Source organism: Mustela nivalis, assembly GCF_964662115.1.
Source record: "Mustela nivalis genome assembly, chromosome: 18".
NCBI lineage: Eukaryota > Metazoa > Chordata > Mammalia > Carnivora > Mustelidae > Mustela > Mustela nivalis.
Genome location: NC_139037.1, coordinates 2,368,162 through 2,382,599, shown reverse-complemented (window position 1 = coordinate 2,382,599; position 14,438 = coordinate 2,368,162). Strand labels below are relative to the sequence as shown.

The 14,438-nt window shown below is 57.7% G+C and overlaps 1 protein-coding gene across 4 annotated transcripts in view; it reads right to left on the bottom strand.

Moving 5' to 3' along the window:
* The window catches only part of LOC309853521 (uncharacterized protein), a 450,528-nt gene that overhangs the window by 118,165 nt on the left and 317,925 nt on the right, over positions 1-14,438 (bottom strand). For all 4 annotated transcript variants that reach the window (XR_014305778.1, XR_014305779.1, XR_014305780.1 and 1 more), the window contains one exon: positions 13,270-13,447. Coding sequence is in view for 1 of the 4 variants with exons in the window: in XM_082711637.1 (XP_082567763.1) it covers positions 13,270-13,447 (178 nt within the window). In the remaining 3 variants the exon portion in view is untranslated. The remainder of the gene's footprint in view (positions 1-13,269; positions 13,448-14,438) is intronic.

Here is a 14,438-nt window from a genome sequence, read left to right as displayed (position 1 = left end):
GCGCCCCCAGCAGAGAGGGGGCGACTGTTATGGGCTCATGAGCTGATCTAACCTTCCGGGCATGAAGCAGCGCCTCAGAGCCACATCCTGAGTGGGGGGATTCAGGGGACCACAACAGGCTTGGGGCATCTTCCCTAAGGGAGAGAAAAGGTCCAGGAGCACGTTTCCCAGACTCAGGGAGCATAGGTGAGGGGCACGGGTCCTCCAGGGACCAAGCCAAGTGACTCCCGGCAGGCCCAGGACTCAGGTCGTCTGTTCCTGGCCGTCCTGACCTGACGCTAAAGGCTGGTGTGATCGCGTGAGGTGACACAGGCAGGAAACCTGCTCTCCGCGGCGGGTCAGGGGACCCCCCTCTTCCGGGGCATTCACAGGCAAGATGCTTACTCCCGATGGAGAGGAAGGAGCAGAGGGTGTGGCAGGCAGGAGGTCAGGAAGTCATTCTCACGGGCGGCACCCACGGGGCCACTCACCGGTGAAGAGCCTGGGGCAGTGGCTTCGCAGGTGTGTCTCTTCTTCCTCCGCCGGGGAGCCTGACGGCAACAACAAGCGCCCCCCATGTCCCTGGACACGTCTAGCACACGCATCCGTGCACAAGCTACGACAAGCCAGGGCTCACGCGGGCAACATGAGGACGTGTTGTTTGTAGTTCGCGAGCAAGAGCGAAGTTTAGGAAGTGAAAAAGCCAGAATTCTAACTCGGAGCCAGCTGGTTCCAAACCCTGACCATAGGACGAACCGTCGAACGGTGCAGTTACCTTAACCATGAAGACAAGAATGTCCCGTCTCTCTCTTTGGGAGAGATCTCAATGGAAGGACAACAGACACAGGCGGAAGTTCAGAAGCCCCGAGTTCTCTGGTTTTGCAAAGCGGGCACACCTGCGTCCCCCCGACCATCCCGAGAACTAGACCGTGGCAGACTGCAGAAGCCGCCCCGTGCCCCCTCCTGCCGCTACCCCGCGGAGGAGGGACGTGGTTCTGGCTGCGGACGGGCCTTCCGTACCGGCTCCAACAGCGCGCGCCGACCCCGCCAGCCTCTCCCTGCCAGCTCCCGTCTGGGGGACCCGCGTGGCCGGTGTCGCGGCTCAGACGCGGGGTCAGGGCCACACCGATGCTCAGCACCCCCGCCTCCCCAAACGCCATCAAGAACTCCACGAGCTCCTGCTCGTACGTTTGGTTTCGTTCTGTGAGTTGTCACTGAAACATAAAACTGAGAAATCTAGAAACCTACGTAGTTGCTGGTTCATTTGGAACAAGAATACACTTGTATTATTGCGAATAACATGTTTTAATTAAAAAGTGTTTGAGTAAATAAATAAATAATGTGCGTCTGAAACAGAGGGGCGTGGTGCTGTTTCACCTTTTCCCAAATCTCTGTGTCTCACGGAGCAGAGGAGAGCCGGGGGCTCCTGTCGGCCCCTTCGGCCAGTCGCAGCGACGCCGTGTCCCAGGGCTTCTGGAATGCTCCTCCAGACACCATGTGGCGAGAGCGGAAAAGCGAACGGCATCCTGCTGATGTAACAGAAATTGCTTTGATCTCTCCGGCCCCCTGGAAGAGGCTCGGGGACCCTGGCGGTCCCCGATGTGACTCTGGGAGGGGCTGCCGGCTGCCATTGCAGAGAGCAAGCACACCACCCCGCCCCGCTCGCGGTGACAGGCCCCGGGACTGTTCCCAGCCTTGGGCTATGGTGGATGCATGGGCTACGGACCCTTCGTACCGGACGTTGGGCAGGCACACACACGGATGCACACGCGTGCACACGTTTGCACACACGCACAAGCGACTGTGCTGCGTACATATGTAGAGACAGGATTCGTGCCTCCCGGGAAGCTGCATACTGAGAATTAGCAAATCTGCTTTCCGAGCTGCTTCCCAACGTGACTGACCCAGTGATACACCAGTGCCCAAGAGAGCGACTCCGCGCCTTTCCCGGGCTCCCGCCAGGACCGCCGCCGGGGCCCCACCTCACGCTCTGGGCCCTGTCACCTTAGGCTCCTCGTCTGGGACAGTTTCTTGGACTTTTCTTCTTCTTCCCGACCGTGATCCTCTGAAGAGTCGTGGTCGAGGGTTTCACCAAATGTCCCTCCAATTGGGCTTGTCTGATGTTTGCTTCTGGTCAGAGGCGGTGATGGATTCGGGGAAGAACATGAGAGAAGTGACGTGTCCTTCTCGGCCCATCCTGCCCGGGGGTGCGTGCTGTCTCAGACGATGGCGGCCCAGGTCCCGGGGGGGTCTGCCAGCTTCCTCCACGGCAAGGTCCCCGTGTCCCCCCACCCCTGGTCCTCTCCGGTCCGAGGGAGCCGCGAGTCCAGCCCACCTCACCACCCCCGCAGGGCGCCGGCGTGCAGAACGTGCGGGCGTAGGTCGCCGCCGCGCCACAGCCGGGAGGTCTTTTAGGGAAGATGGCCTGGGGCTCTGCTTCCTCAGAGATCCGCCCACTGGTTCCGCCTTTGTTGTTGGGTCTGTCCACAGTGACTCTCACTGACGGTGACTTCTCGTGGCCCTCACTCCTCGCACATGTAGTATCTGGAAACCTCCTGCAAGGAAGATCAATCTCTCGCCCATGTATTTATTTAATCAGACTTCTATTTCTATCAGTACGGCTTGCAGATATTTATTTTATTATTTGGGTAATAACCCAACGCTCCCGTTTCTCATTCTGTTGCTCAGACTGTCCCGGGTTGGCCGTTGGAAGACCCTCCCGATGAACTCCTGTGTCCTTTGGACATGGTCCATCCTTTTTTTTCAAAAAGACTTTCTTGCTTTCTGGCCCCACAAGATACTCTGGGCCCTTCTTGTATTTCTTCCCTGCCTGCCCTCGAATGGGCGCTCCAAGGAGCCTTGACCCAGGTTTCATCCACCCCCCCAACCTACAGTTAGAGCGATGGCGTCCGAGTGGGGATCGCGGTCGAGGGTATGCTGATTTCCTCAGCCCGACGTGTTTTGTCCACAACCTGCGGAGGCTGTACCTCTGTGTTGTAATCAAGAGTCTCTTCTGGGTAACTTTCATTCCCGATAATGCTTATCGTCAAGTATGTCCAGGTCGCTGCGTGGTGAAGGCACCTGTGGCAGGGGACTGGGGCCCTGTGGCCAGTCGGGGGGTGGCGGGCGGGAGCAGCGGCTGAGTGTTCAGACTGTCCCTCCCGTGTGACTGTCGCGCCTTGACCAGGTCACTCTGTCCATGAGAGCGACGCAGCGGCCCAGGGTTCCCACCCACTAAATATGGGCCCCGAGGACACCCCCAGTAGGGCCCTTCACGTCATCCTCAACACGGTTGACACATTGTGCGGACATGTAAGTAATTCAGCAACGATGCTCTGTGCCCACACTGTCGCTCTAAACCCGTGCAAACGTAGCTGGTCACGGAGTGTGCATTCTCGGCACGGCACCGTGTGTTCTTCATGGTACCCAAAGGCTTCTGGTTTCCTTTCCGAGCAGTGGTGACTCAGCTCTTGTGGACGCCCTTTCAGTTTCCTCCAGAGTTCCGCCGGGCCGTGCCCTCGGCCATCCTTTCCACGAAGCCAACAGTGGGACTCGGGCCCGCGGGCCATCTCTCCGCGCCGGGAGGGCTTAGCAATCCGCACACACATCTGTCCTCCCTCCGGGGGAAAAGCGCTGACACCCACGGGACCGGGGCCCAGAGACGGAACAGCATTTCCACGTTGGTCGCTATGGTGTTTTGGCAGAAAAGGGACTCGGAAGGGCGTCTCTCCGCGTGAGGGTATCTCCGATGCGATCAGCCCGTGTGAACCTCACCTCCCGTGGTTCTCTGGCTCTGGACCCACGCATTCGTCAGGGGCTGGGGTGGGGCTCCCCACCTGGCAAGGGCGACATGTGGCTGAGGAGTGCGCATGTTTAGGAGCCCGCCTTCCGAGCTCTCTGCTCCTGCACTAGTCCTTAAACTGACCTCATGATGCCCGCGTTGGGCCACTGTATTGCACTGGTGCGGAAGCCACTGGAAATCAGAGTTTATGGTGACAAAAAATCACCACCAAGATTTCCTCTCTTTGAAAGGCTGGAGCCCTGTGAAAGCCTTGTGCTTATTTGCGGGAGTCCTGCTGGAGAGTAATCTTGGGGGGGGGGGAGCCGGTCGAAGGACTTAGGATGATGAATGGAGAAACACAGTATCTTTGGGGTAGGAAGGTTTACTTGAAGTTTAAGCTCCTCTCTGGCTAAAGAAGTTGAAAAAAAAAAAGCTATTATTTATGGAGTGTTTTCCAAGGGCTGGCAGTGGGCTCAGCTGTCTGTGTCCTTGAACCATATGAAACTGCCTGTTTTGCAAGTATGAACAGGTCAAAGTCAGCAGGTATGTACGGTTCCGACTAACACAGAGCTTCCTTCCTTGCAGCGCTGGGAGAGCTAGTGACATACCCACTGTGCTGACGGAGAGGCTGACCCCCAGAGCCGGTTAAGGTGACCTTAGACACACAACTGGTTAAGAACGGCAGAGCGGGGACTTACCACCATGACTGCGAAACGCACACTTGAAGTGACCATGGCAGAGTGCCCGTTACACATGTTTGTGAGGTGCTTAGGATGGGTCTCACCGCAAGGTTCAGTAAAAACAAATCACAAAAGCATTCTGTGTTTGTCGCACGTGCTATACACACACATACTGAATCGCACACATGTCAGAACCAAGTCCGTTATTTTGCGTAAAATCCTCCATATTTGGCTAAGTCTGGGATTGGCTGGGAAGACTCCTGGCCCCCAGCCTTGCCATAATCCATCCCCAGGCCCCAGACAATACCGCCACAGCCCTCAGCGCGCAGAGTCCTCCGGCTTCCTGGGTGTCAAACCCACCCACGGACCCCAGGTGGATTATAAAGCTCTGATTTTCACTTGGAAAACACAGAAGCCCTCATATAGGCAATTTTTTTCTTTTGCACCACAGGGTCATAAAAATCTAGAAATGGGGGCTCCAGGGAGAGAATGTGGCCCAGCAGAGCATCTCCAGGAGCAGGAGGCTGGAGGTCAACCCCGCGTGCGGCCCAGACGCCTCCCCAATTCTCGGGTCTGCATGTTCACGTGTGCTGTGGGTGCTGGGCCAGATCTTGAACATTCTATGTTAGATCCAGGAGTCTCTGAGGCCACATCATCTCACTACGAAATGACGCGCCCTCCTGAAACGCCACATTCTACGCGAGGGGACCTCCTGGCAGAAGCTCACCAGCCTCCACTGAGAACTACGGGGTTTCCATTGATCGGCGTTTTGGACGGACGCAGAACAAGGTGTACAAGGCACAAAAGGGTTTTCAGTGACAAGTCACTCCCCACCTCCCAGCCCCCAGTTTCCCTTCAAGGAGACAAACACAGCTGTCCCCTTGTCGGTCCTTGCAAGGTGAGCCTGTACAGGGCAACGCAGACGTGCTCGGGGGCGTGGGGCGCGCGGTGCCCACACAGCGTCTCTGGCTCCCGGGCCGTTGCATCTGCCATGTTCCCAGGGCCGCTCCCGCTCCTCTGAAAGCCATCCCTCTCCCCACGCCCCTTTCACACTCCGCTTTGGAGCCCGAGCCCAGCTCCCAGGACCAAGACCGGTGAAGGACTCGGACCCCACGGTACCTCCCCGTGTCCCAGAAGAGAAGCCGGTAGACGAGGCTGCAGCCTTTCCGGTTGTGCCGAGGGCGCTCGGACGGGGAAAGGAGGAGGCAGGAGGGCGTGTCCCAGGCACCCACTGCTCTCCGACGCCTTCGCACTTGGAATAAATGCGCACTTCCTCCCTGCAGCCTCACGCCCTCTGTCTGGGGCCGCTCCCGTCCACCGTCCACCTGCGGGGCCCGACGCCAGCCCTCCCCCCCCACCAGGCCTGGGACCTTCTCGCTGTCCCTCCACCGCCAGCTCCTTTCCAGCTGGAGGTCTGCAAGAACGCTGGCCCGGTCGCCCACTCGCTCTTCCGGTGCGAGTCACAGAAGTGGCTGTTCTCACCGTGCAGTCACCGCTCCCGTGTCACCACCTCGGGGAAGCCACCCCCGGCCGCTGGGCCTAAGCCAGCTAGTGCCGCTGAGGAGTGGACCTTAAACTGGTCTCGCTGGACTTTACTTAGATCTAAATGGCCCCACGGGGCTGGAGGCTACCGTGGCTGTCGTGCTGGACCTGTGACGCCAAACCTGGGTGACAGCATCCTTGTTCACAGCTGAGATCCTGCCACCAGAGACCCGGGTTCCAGTCCAGCCGTGTCCATGACCAGACTCCCTGACTGCCCTGAACTTCGGTTTCCCCAGCCGTTGAATGCGGGGCGGGGGGGTGTCTCGCAGTATTCATCCGTAGATGTTTTTAGGATAAGATGAGCCAGTATACAGAAAGTGCCCAAGGGGCAGCCTGGTGTGCCAGGGACACCGCAGACATTAGCCATCCGTCTGGGCTCCGTCAGAGAGACGGTGGCTGTGACTCCACCACGGGGCTACTGGTTTCTGGTGGGAGGCTTCAAGACGCCAATGTCCAAAACAAGAGTGGATTTCCGGCACGAGGAAGGTATTTTGAGGTGTCTAACCCCACGCTACCAGCTAGTAACCTTGGGCCCTTGTGAGGTGACACACTCGGACCCCAGACCCCCCGGGTATTACTTGTATAGTATGGGTCGGGGGCCGGGTCTGGGCGTCTTCTGGGTCCTCCGTCTCCACGGACGTCTCAGGAGCAGCAGGCTGGGCCGACGGGCTCATCCGTGTCCGCACTTGCCAGAGGAGGAAAAGCTTTCAGGGGACAAGGACGCTTATCCGGCACCAGGACCTCTCGAGCTGGTCCAGGAACTGCAGCGAGGGTGTGTGCTCTGCCTGGGTTCTCTGTTCCTAGGACCCGGAGAAGCGGGCGTGTCGGCCCCGGTTCTGCCTCCTCGCCAACCCCTCCGCCCCCAGCCAAATCCTCCTTCCTGCCATGGTGGTCACCGTCCCCACCCCCGGACAGAAATGATGAGGCCAGGGTCTGGAAGCCGTAGATTCCCCAGGATGACGATGGCATCACACTTTCCCTTTCCAAGCCACGCTGAGGAAAAGGTCGCTCTGAGTCACCGCTCTGCCGGTCCCTGACCAGGCTGGCTGGGGGCCCTCCCTTGTGTGAAAAGCCAAGAAGGCAGCTTCAGACTTTCCTGCCACATCACCGGCCCCCGTGTCTGCCCTGGGTCCGCAGATCGCGAGAGGCTCCCAGGGGATGAGGGCTCAGTCCACATGTCCGTGTTCCCTCCTCAGGGCCACCCCTGGGGACGTGGCCATGGTCGTGGTCCCATTTTACAGACTGGGAAACTGTGAGGAGATGAGGAAAAACTATACACCGTGGGTCCTCCACCAGGGAGCAGCGGGGCCAGGATGCCAGCCCTGCAGCCCTAGACGCTCCCAGACCTCCCTCCCCGCACCCTGGCCAGCACCGGCTCCACCTGTGGGGACAGCACGTGCCACCGGTGGGGACTGGGTCTCTCGGGTCAGGGATTCAGGAAGGGCTCAGCTGGGTGGCTCTGGCTCAGGCTGTCCCCTGGATTCTTGAGTGGACATCCGAGATGTCACACACACACACACACACACACACACAGAGCATCACACGGACCCCAGCAGGATGGTGCCCCGGGGCCCACACGCAGCCCCATCATAAGGCTGGGAATTTCCACTGCGCGGCACGTTGGGTTCACCTCCCGCGGGGAGAGAGGGAGCTCCCATGGGTGAGCGTCCCGAGAGACCCAAGAGGAAGCACCAGCTCCCCTGCGACCCATTCTCTGGCCCTGGCTGTGATGGCCCGGGAGCCCTCTCGTCCCTCCCTGGGGCATGTGTGTTGGGGGGGGGGTGTTGCCCTCTGTCTGGGGCTCTGCCACCTCTTCCAGCGAGGGTCCTAGCATTCTCAACAGTATGGTGCTGAGCAGCGATAATGAAGTTAGTGCCTGACACTTATGAAGAACTTGTTACTGGGAACGGCCAAGGGTGAAGAATTTTATACAATTTCTTCTTCCTCCTCCTCCACTACTACTACTACTACTTCTTCTTTTTTACTATTTCTTCTTCTTTAATTCTCTGTGAAATGATAATTTCCAGTCCAAGAAGCAGAACGATGGGCCCAAGATGATTTAATTAATAATTAAGTATGAATGTATGGGTTTTCAAGGGGATTTAGTGCAAAGAATAGGGAACTGGCTCCCATGATTGCAAGGAGAGACTAAGCCCTCTGGGGTTCCCGGGGCAGGTGCACAGAAAAGGAAGCACCCTCAGGAGCTAGAACTCCAGGGGCTCGGCGCCCGGTGTCAGCCACGGGTGGTAGAATGCTCTCTTGCTCTCTCCCTTCATGTCTGTCTGTCCGTCCGTCTGTCTCTGTGTCTGTTTCTCTCTGTCTCAGCTTAAGCCCTTGCTTGAAGGCATCTAACACCTGCCACACAGCCGGGAATCAGTGACAGTTAAGAGAAAGTCTGTGTCTTCCAATGACCACTGCAGTGCTCAGGAGTACCCTCCGGACAGAGGCCTGCGCCAGGGTCAACCCCCCCAGCCTGTGTGTGGGGCTTTCAATACCCCCGTCCGGTGGGCCCCTCATTCCTGTTTACCGATGAGAGAACAGACGGGAAAGCCAAGAGGCCCCCGCCGCTGGAAGGCTGCAGAGCTGGACCTCACAAGCCATAAGCCAAGGTACAGACGTTCTTAGGATGGGCCCAGGCTGACCCCAGAGGTGAGCCCCGGGATCATCAAACACGCCAGTGCCCCAAGCCCCCAGCCCTAGTGCCCCCCCGACATAGTGCAGTGTCCTCTCTGCCCGGGAGCTGACCACAGCCCGCTCTTCTCTGCACTCGGCGCCCGTGTGTGTGGCCGTGAACAAGTCAGGAGGCCCTCTCTGCTTTTGAACTCCATGAAAGACCATCAGCGTATCTGTCGTTTGTGGCCGCTTCTCCCACTCGACACTAGTCTGTGTGAGGACTTTGGTTCCTTCGGGCACTTTAAGGAAATGACAGCCACGGGCAAATCCAGCCAAGCCCCCCCTGGGCCTGTACTGAAGCCAAGCTTAATTCTAAGCCCCCTCTGGTGGCCTGAACTCTCAGGCCAGTTTCTCAGGCAGGCCACACAGGGACACACGGCACCAGGAAAACATCGTCACGCCATGGCCCCGCCATCAGAGCCCTGCGTCTCCAGGGCGTGAGTTCCAGAGGAGAACTTGACTCAGACCCAGGGGTTTGGAATCAACCCGCTCAGGACCCGCGGCTAAGCGGCACAGCGAAGTCCGCCCGCTCGGGCAGCCCGGGCTGATAGGGTTGCCGAGGGTCCACGGGCGTGGGTGGGACTTCTCAGCAAACACGGGACCGCCCAAAGTTCCCCAGTGTGCTCTGAAGTGGCCTTGCACGGCTACAGAATGCAGGCTCGTGGCCCAGCCGGGGCCGCCCTCCGGGGCCTCCTATCACATTCTGTCTTTGTGTCATGCTCCTTTTGTTGATGATGTCAGGACACGGCCCATCAAGTCTTAATTAAAACCACGGCCACAATGTTCACTTCCTTTAAACCGTGAAAGCCAGGGCTTAAGAGAGGTCCCTTCAGAGCCACAGACGCTCAGGAGAAACAGTTGTGGGTTTCCAGAAGGATCAAGAGGTTCTCAGAGGCGCTGGGGCAGGGAGGGACTCGGGGCACTGGGGGGCTGACTGGGTCCCTCAGAACGCAAGCTTACTTGGAAATAGGGTCATTGCAGGTGTCATTAGTTAGGATGAGGTCACACTAGCACAGGCCGGACTCCCAATCGAATATGACTGGGGTCCTTAGAGGGGGAGCCCCGGGGAGGACAGAGACCCAAAGAGCAGGGAAGGACGGCCCTGCGGGCTTCAGTGGGAGCACGGCCCACCGACACCTTGACTGCGGACTTCAGAGCAGTGAGACAGCAAATGTCTGTGGTTCAAGACTCCCGGTCTGTGCTGCTACAGACCAATGCCCGGTCACTTTCCTCTGACTCACTGGGGGGCCGTGGTCTCCATTGGCCGGCGAGGAAACCGGTGGTCCCGGGTCACACCCGATGTCTGCAGCGCGGCAACAAGCTGGGGGGTTACAGGACTGTGCTCGGAGGGCACCAGGCTGTAAGCGGGTGTGAGCACAGGAGGGTGTGTGTGCACGGCTGTGTGTGTGACAGCGCGTGCGTGCATGTGTGTGTGTGACCATAACACGATTGAACATATACCCGTTCCCCACAAGGAAGGTGAAAGACCACGGGCTTGTTCCACGAACACGAGGCTTTCTCGTGTTTCGCTGGGGTAGTCCTGGTCATTTTTCACTTCATTTCAATTTTTCTGAATGTTTTAAAAAATCAACTAATTAACATAACGCGTGTTATTCATTTCAGAGGTAGAATTCAGTGATTCATTGGCCAACAAATTAAGTAATCTGGAAGGAACAGATGCACTCCTAGGAACATATAAGCTATCAAAACCGAACGAGGAAGAAATAGAAATCCTGAACAGACCCGTCACCAGCAAAGAAGTTGAAGCCGTCATCGAAAACCTCCCCACAAACAAGAGTCCAGGCCCGGATGGCTTCCCGGGGAATTCTACCACACATTTAAAGAAGAATTAATACCTATTCTTCTGAAGCTGTTTCAAAAAATAGAAATGGAGGGAAACCTTCCAAACTCATTCTGGGAAGGCAGCATTACATCCATCCCCACACCGGACACAGACCCCACCCAAAAGGAGAATTACAGACCTACACCCCAGAAGAACACGGAGGCCAATGTTCTCGCCAAGATGCCAGCCCACAGGCCCCAACAGACCATTAAAAGGATCGCTCACCAGGACCATGGGGCGTCGATTCCTGTGCTGCAAGTTTGGCTCAACATCCGCGAATCCATCAACACAACAGCACGTTACTAAAGGAAAGGACAAGACCCGTACAATCTTCTCATTTCTCATTTTAAACGTTTCTCATCGAATAATCATTTTTCCTTCCCATTGCCTTTTGCTGACGTGGTAACAGACACACGTCATCAAACTCACCTTTCTGACCACTCAGTGCTGTGCCATTTGGTGGCACCGAGCCCGTTCCGAAAGTACGGCTCAGCCTGGCCCTGTCCCAGGCTCATGTCCCACAGGGAGCCGGCGGCCTCCAGCCGACAGCCTACCCACCCACCCACCCCAGCCCCTGGCACCTGCTCACCCATGTCCCCTGTGTGCCCGCAGGCCGAGACAGACCAGGGAGGAGGACGCTCCGGGCAGAGGGTGACTCTAGCATCGTCCGATGTTGCTCCGCCTGAGCTGGCCAGGGCCGGGCACCAGAGGTATGCCAGCCAGCCCCCGCTCCAACTCAGGGCCGTGGACCGCTGAGGGCGGTCCTGCTTGCTCCAGCTCAGACCCCAGGAGAGTCCCAGTGTGTGTGGGTGGGGGGTTGTGCTGAACTCATCCTTACCCTGACGCGCTCACCGCGCCAGAGGTCGGAGGGCATGGCACAGGGTTTAAAGCAATCAGCAGCTCGCAATTCTGCAGACAACGACCTGCCAGTCAGGCAGAAAGGCCGGCGAGGATGGAACCAGGAGCCGCGAGATCCGCACACACGTTATCTTGTAGAAACGCACGAATAAAACAAAACCGCGTGTCTCCTGACGTTCTGGGGACGTTCTCACGACTTTCCTTAGTGATACGAATCCAACGAGAGTGGATTTCAGGGATATCAAGGCACTTGGTGACTTAAGATGAATGGAACCAGTTTAGGGAAGAAAGAAAAACAGCGTGTCTTAAACACCAAAACCCTAAGAGTGCTTATCCCAGGAAGCCAGTGACCTCTGGGGACAGGCAGCTGGACCGCAGGGTCACTCTGAGCCTCAGAATGAGGACAGCGTCTCCATTACAAAGAAAGCAATACCAATTGGTAACAATTAGGGACGGATCAGTTAGGTGGGGGAAAGTTCAGATCCCCTCTGGGGTATATTTATATATCCTCCCCAGAGCAAAAGGCCCGTTAACCTGTGACTGGCTATCGGCTTCCCCCATCGGTGACCTGATCCAGGCTCTCTGCAAGGAATTTCAACCGTGCATGACTTGACCCAACATTATTTGTGACTGTGTCACCGGGGACGCACTTTTTCCCACTCGGAAGCACGGCAAACCCACTGCCTCCAGGAAGCAGGGGACACTGTGGACTAGAGAAGGCAGACAACCAGGGGTGGTGGGGACTACGGCAGACGGTCAGCCCAGACCTTGCCAAAGCGACAGTCATGGCTGGGTCGCAGACCCTCCTTTCCAGACGGGAACACGGGCCCAGTGTGGCCAGATCTGCTGAGTTTATCCAGAGGACAAGACAACTGCATTTATATGTGAAATGTCCCATTTTTAAAGCCGTGTGGGCCAACAAAATAAGCCTGTTGTGGCTGGAGGCACTGGCACCAAAGTCACAGGGAATGACGGTGATTTCTCTCTCTGCCCTGACCACAGCCTCCCTTCTCCCGGGAAAGAATGGCCTTTGGCACTGGGCACGATACACATGTGTGGTCTGCCCAGTGCCTTCCAGCTGGGCCAGACAGCATCCCAGCCCTGCCCCTTTGCCTGGTCCCGGCCCCATGCCAGGGCGGCTTCTCGACAATCTCTAAAGGCCGCTGGAGTACGAGGTCACGAGGGAGGCTGTCTTTGTGATTTGTGAGGAGGAGGTCTGTGACTCTGCGTGGCGTTCAGACCGGACTACTAGCTGGCCCGGCCCCCGGACACCCGGGCATCCCCAGTGCCGGCCCCTTTCCCTGTAGGGGCTTTCCTGCTCCAGGCACGAGGATCTACTCAGCCCCCACCTTCGAGACGACGTGGTCTTATTCACTTTAGGAGGTCGATGGCTTCGACCTAAGCTGCCCTTCTCAACGCAGGCTCTGCCTCGGGCCCGCCCAGCACAGCTGTTCCAGGTGTGATGCTCGGACCTTGGGTTGGAGCCTCTGGGGAGGGGTCCCAGCGCCGGCGCATTTATGAAGCTCCCACAGAGGTCACTGGCTTGAAGCCCAGGCATTTCCATGAAATCCTCAGCCCCCCCATCCTGCCTCCCTAAACGTATCTCATTTTGTGTCTGCTCACTTGATACTTGGGACCCAAACAAAGTCAATTAGAGATGACCCCTCAAGGTCAGAGACCACATTTCAGCACCTCTGACCGCCCACGTGGTTCAGGGAGCATTCGGGACGGGGTCTCCACGCTCCGAAAGACCCGGGTTCTCGGCGTGGAGCTCTCGTTGGAAGAGAACCGTGGGCAGCCTGGCTCGTAAGCTAAAGGAAACTCCCTCCGGAGAGGCTTGAACCTGAAACCCACATGGATTAAGAAGGCGCAGGACTGCGGCAGAGTCTGCGTGAGTGAGAGCCAGCACTCACCAGAGGCGTCGCCTTGCTCTGGGACGGGAACGCTCTCCACGGGGCTCCAGCCACTTCTGGACGCGTCGGCACGTGGGGCCCGGTCCCAGGAGCAAACAAAGCCAACACAAGGACCAGGACCAGCCTCGGCGCTCAGATGCAAATCCAAGGAAGCTCCGGTGGTGGACACCGTGACGTTCTGGAAACCAGACACCACAGATCATCCCACAGCAATGTCAAGCAGAGGTGGTGCCCCAAACCCTCCCCAGTTCCTGGGTTCAAATCCCAGAGGCTGACTGTGGTTCCAGACTTTTTCTTCTTTTTGGTGGCACACAGGGTCACCTGCGTGTAAGGTCAGGGCCACCTTCCAGCACTTCACGCCGGCCCGCGGGGAGTGCCCGGTGTCTGGCCTTCGGCTGCCGGTTCCCGCTCACCTTGCCGAACTTGATCTTAGAGTAAGGAACAGCTACTGAACTCTGTCCGAGATTTTTTTCCCCCAGACAGTCACTGCCCATAAACCCATCAGGGTGGGCAAGTGGGGGGTGTGAACTGCAGAGTAACACAGAGGACAAATGTCACCCCTCCCCGGGCACGTTCCGCGAACACTGCGGTGAGGCGAGCAGACATAGAACCCCCCGACTCTTCGGCCGCAGGCTCACGGGTCCCCCTGGGCTGGCTTTGCTCAGGGCCTGGTGCCCGCTTGCATAAAGCAAATGTCGTCTGCTTCCCTCGCCTTATCTGTTCTCTGCCAACTTCAAATGCCCGAGCGAGCCCTCTCCCCGGAGGCTACAACTCCCAGGGTGACAGATGCGAGGGCAAAGCAACTTGAGGTCAGGAGCAAAAAGAAAACAGTCTCTCTTCTGATTAATGGTTTGAATTTAATTCGTGGGGGAAAAGCTCAAATCAGACAGTGTGCAGCTTGGTCAGGCCCCAGGTCCCTTCCTGCAAAACTGCAAAATGGCCAAAAAGGTGGGCTGGCCTGGGAAGGCCGACCTGCTGCCTTCGGGCCGGTCCAACTGGCAAGTTCAAGAGGAGGTGAAACAGGCTGGTGAGGCTCCAGCCTCGTGGTGAGAAGAGTGGTTTTAGGGTTGTAGATTCTGAGGTTTTCGAAAATGAAGTCAAGTTTTGAAGACACAGCAGCGGCACGCGCTCGCCCGCCAGCCCCCGCACCCCATGAATCGGGAGGGGCT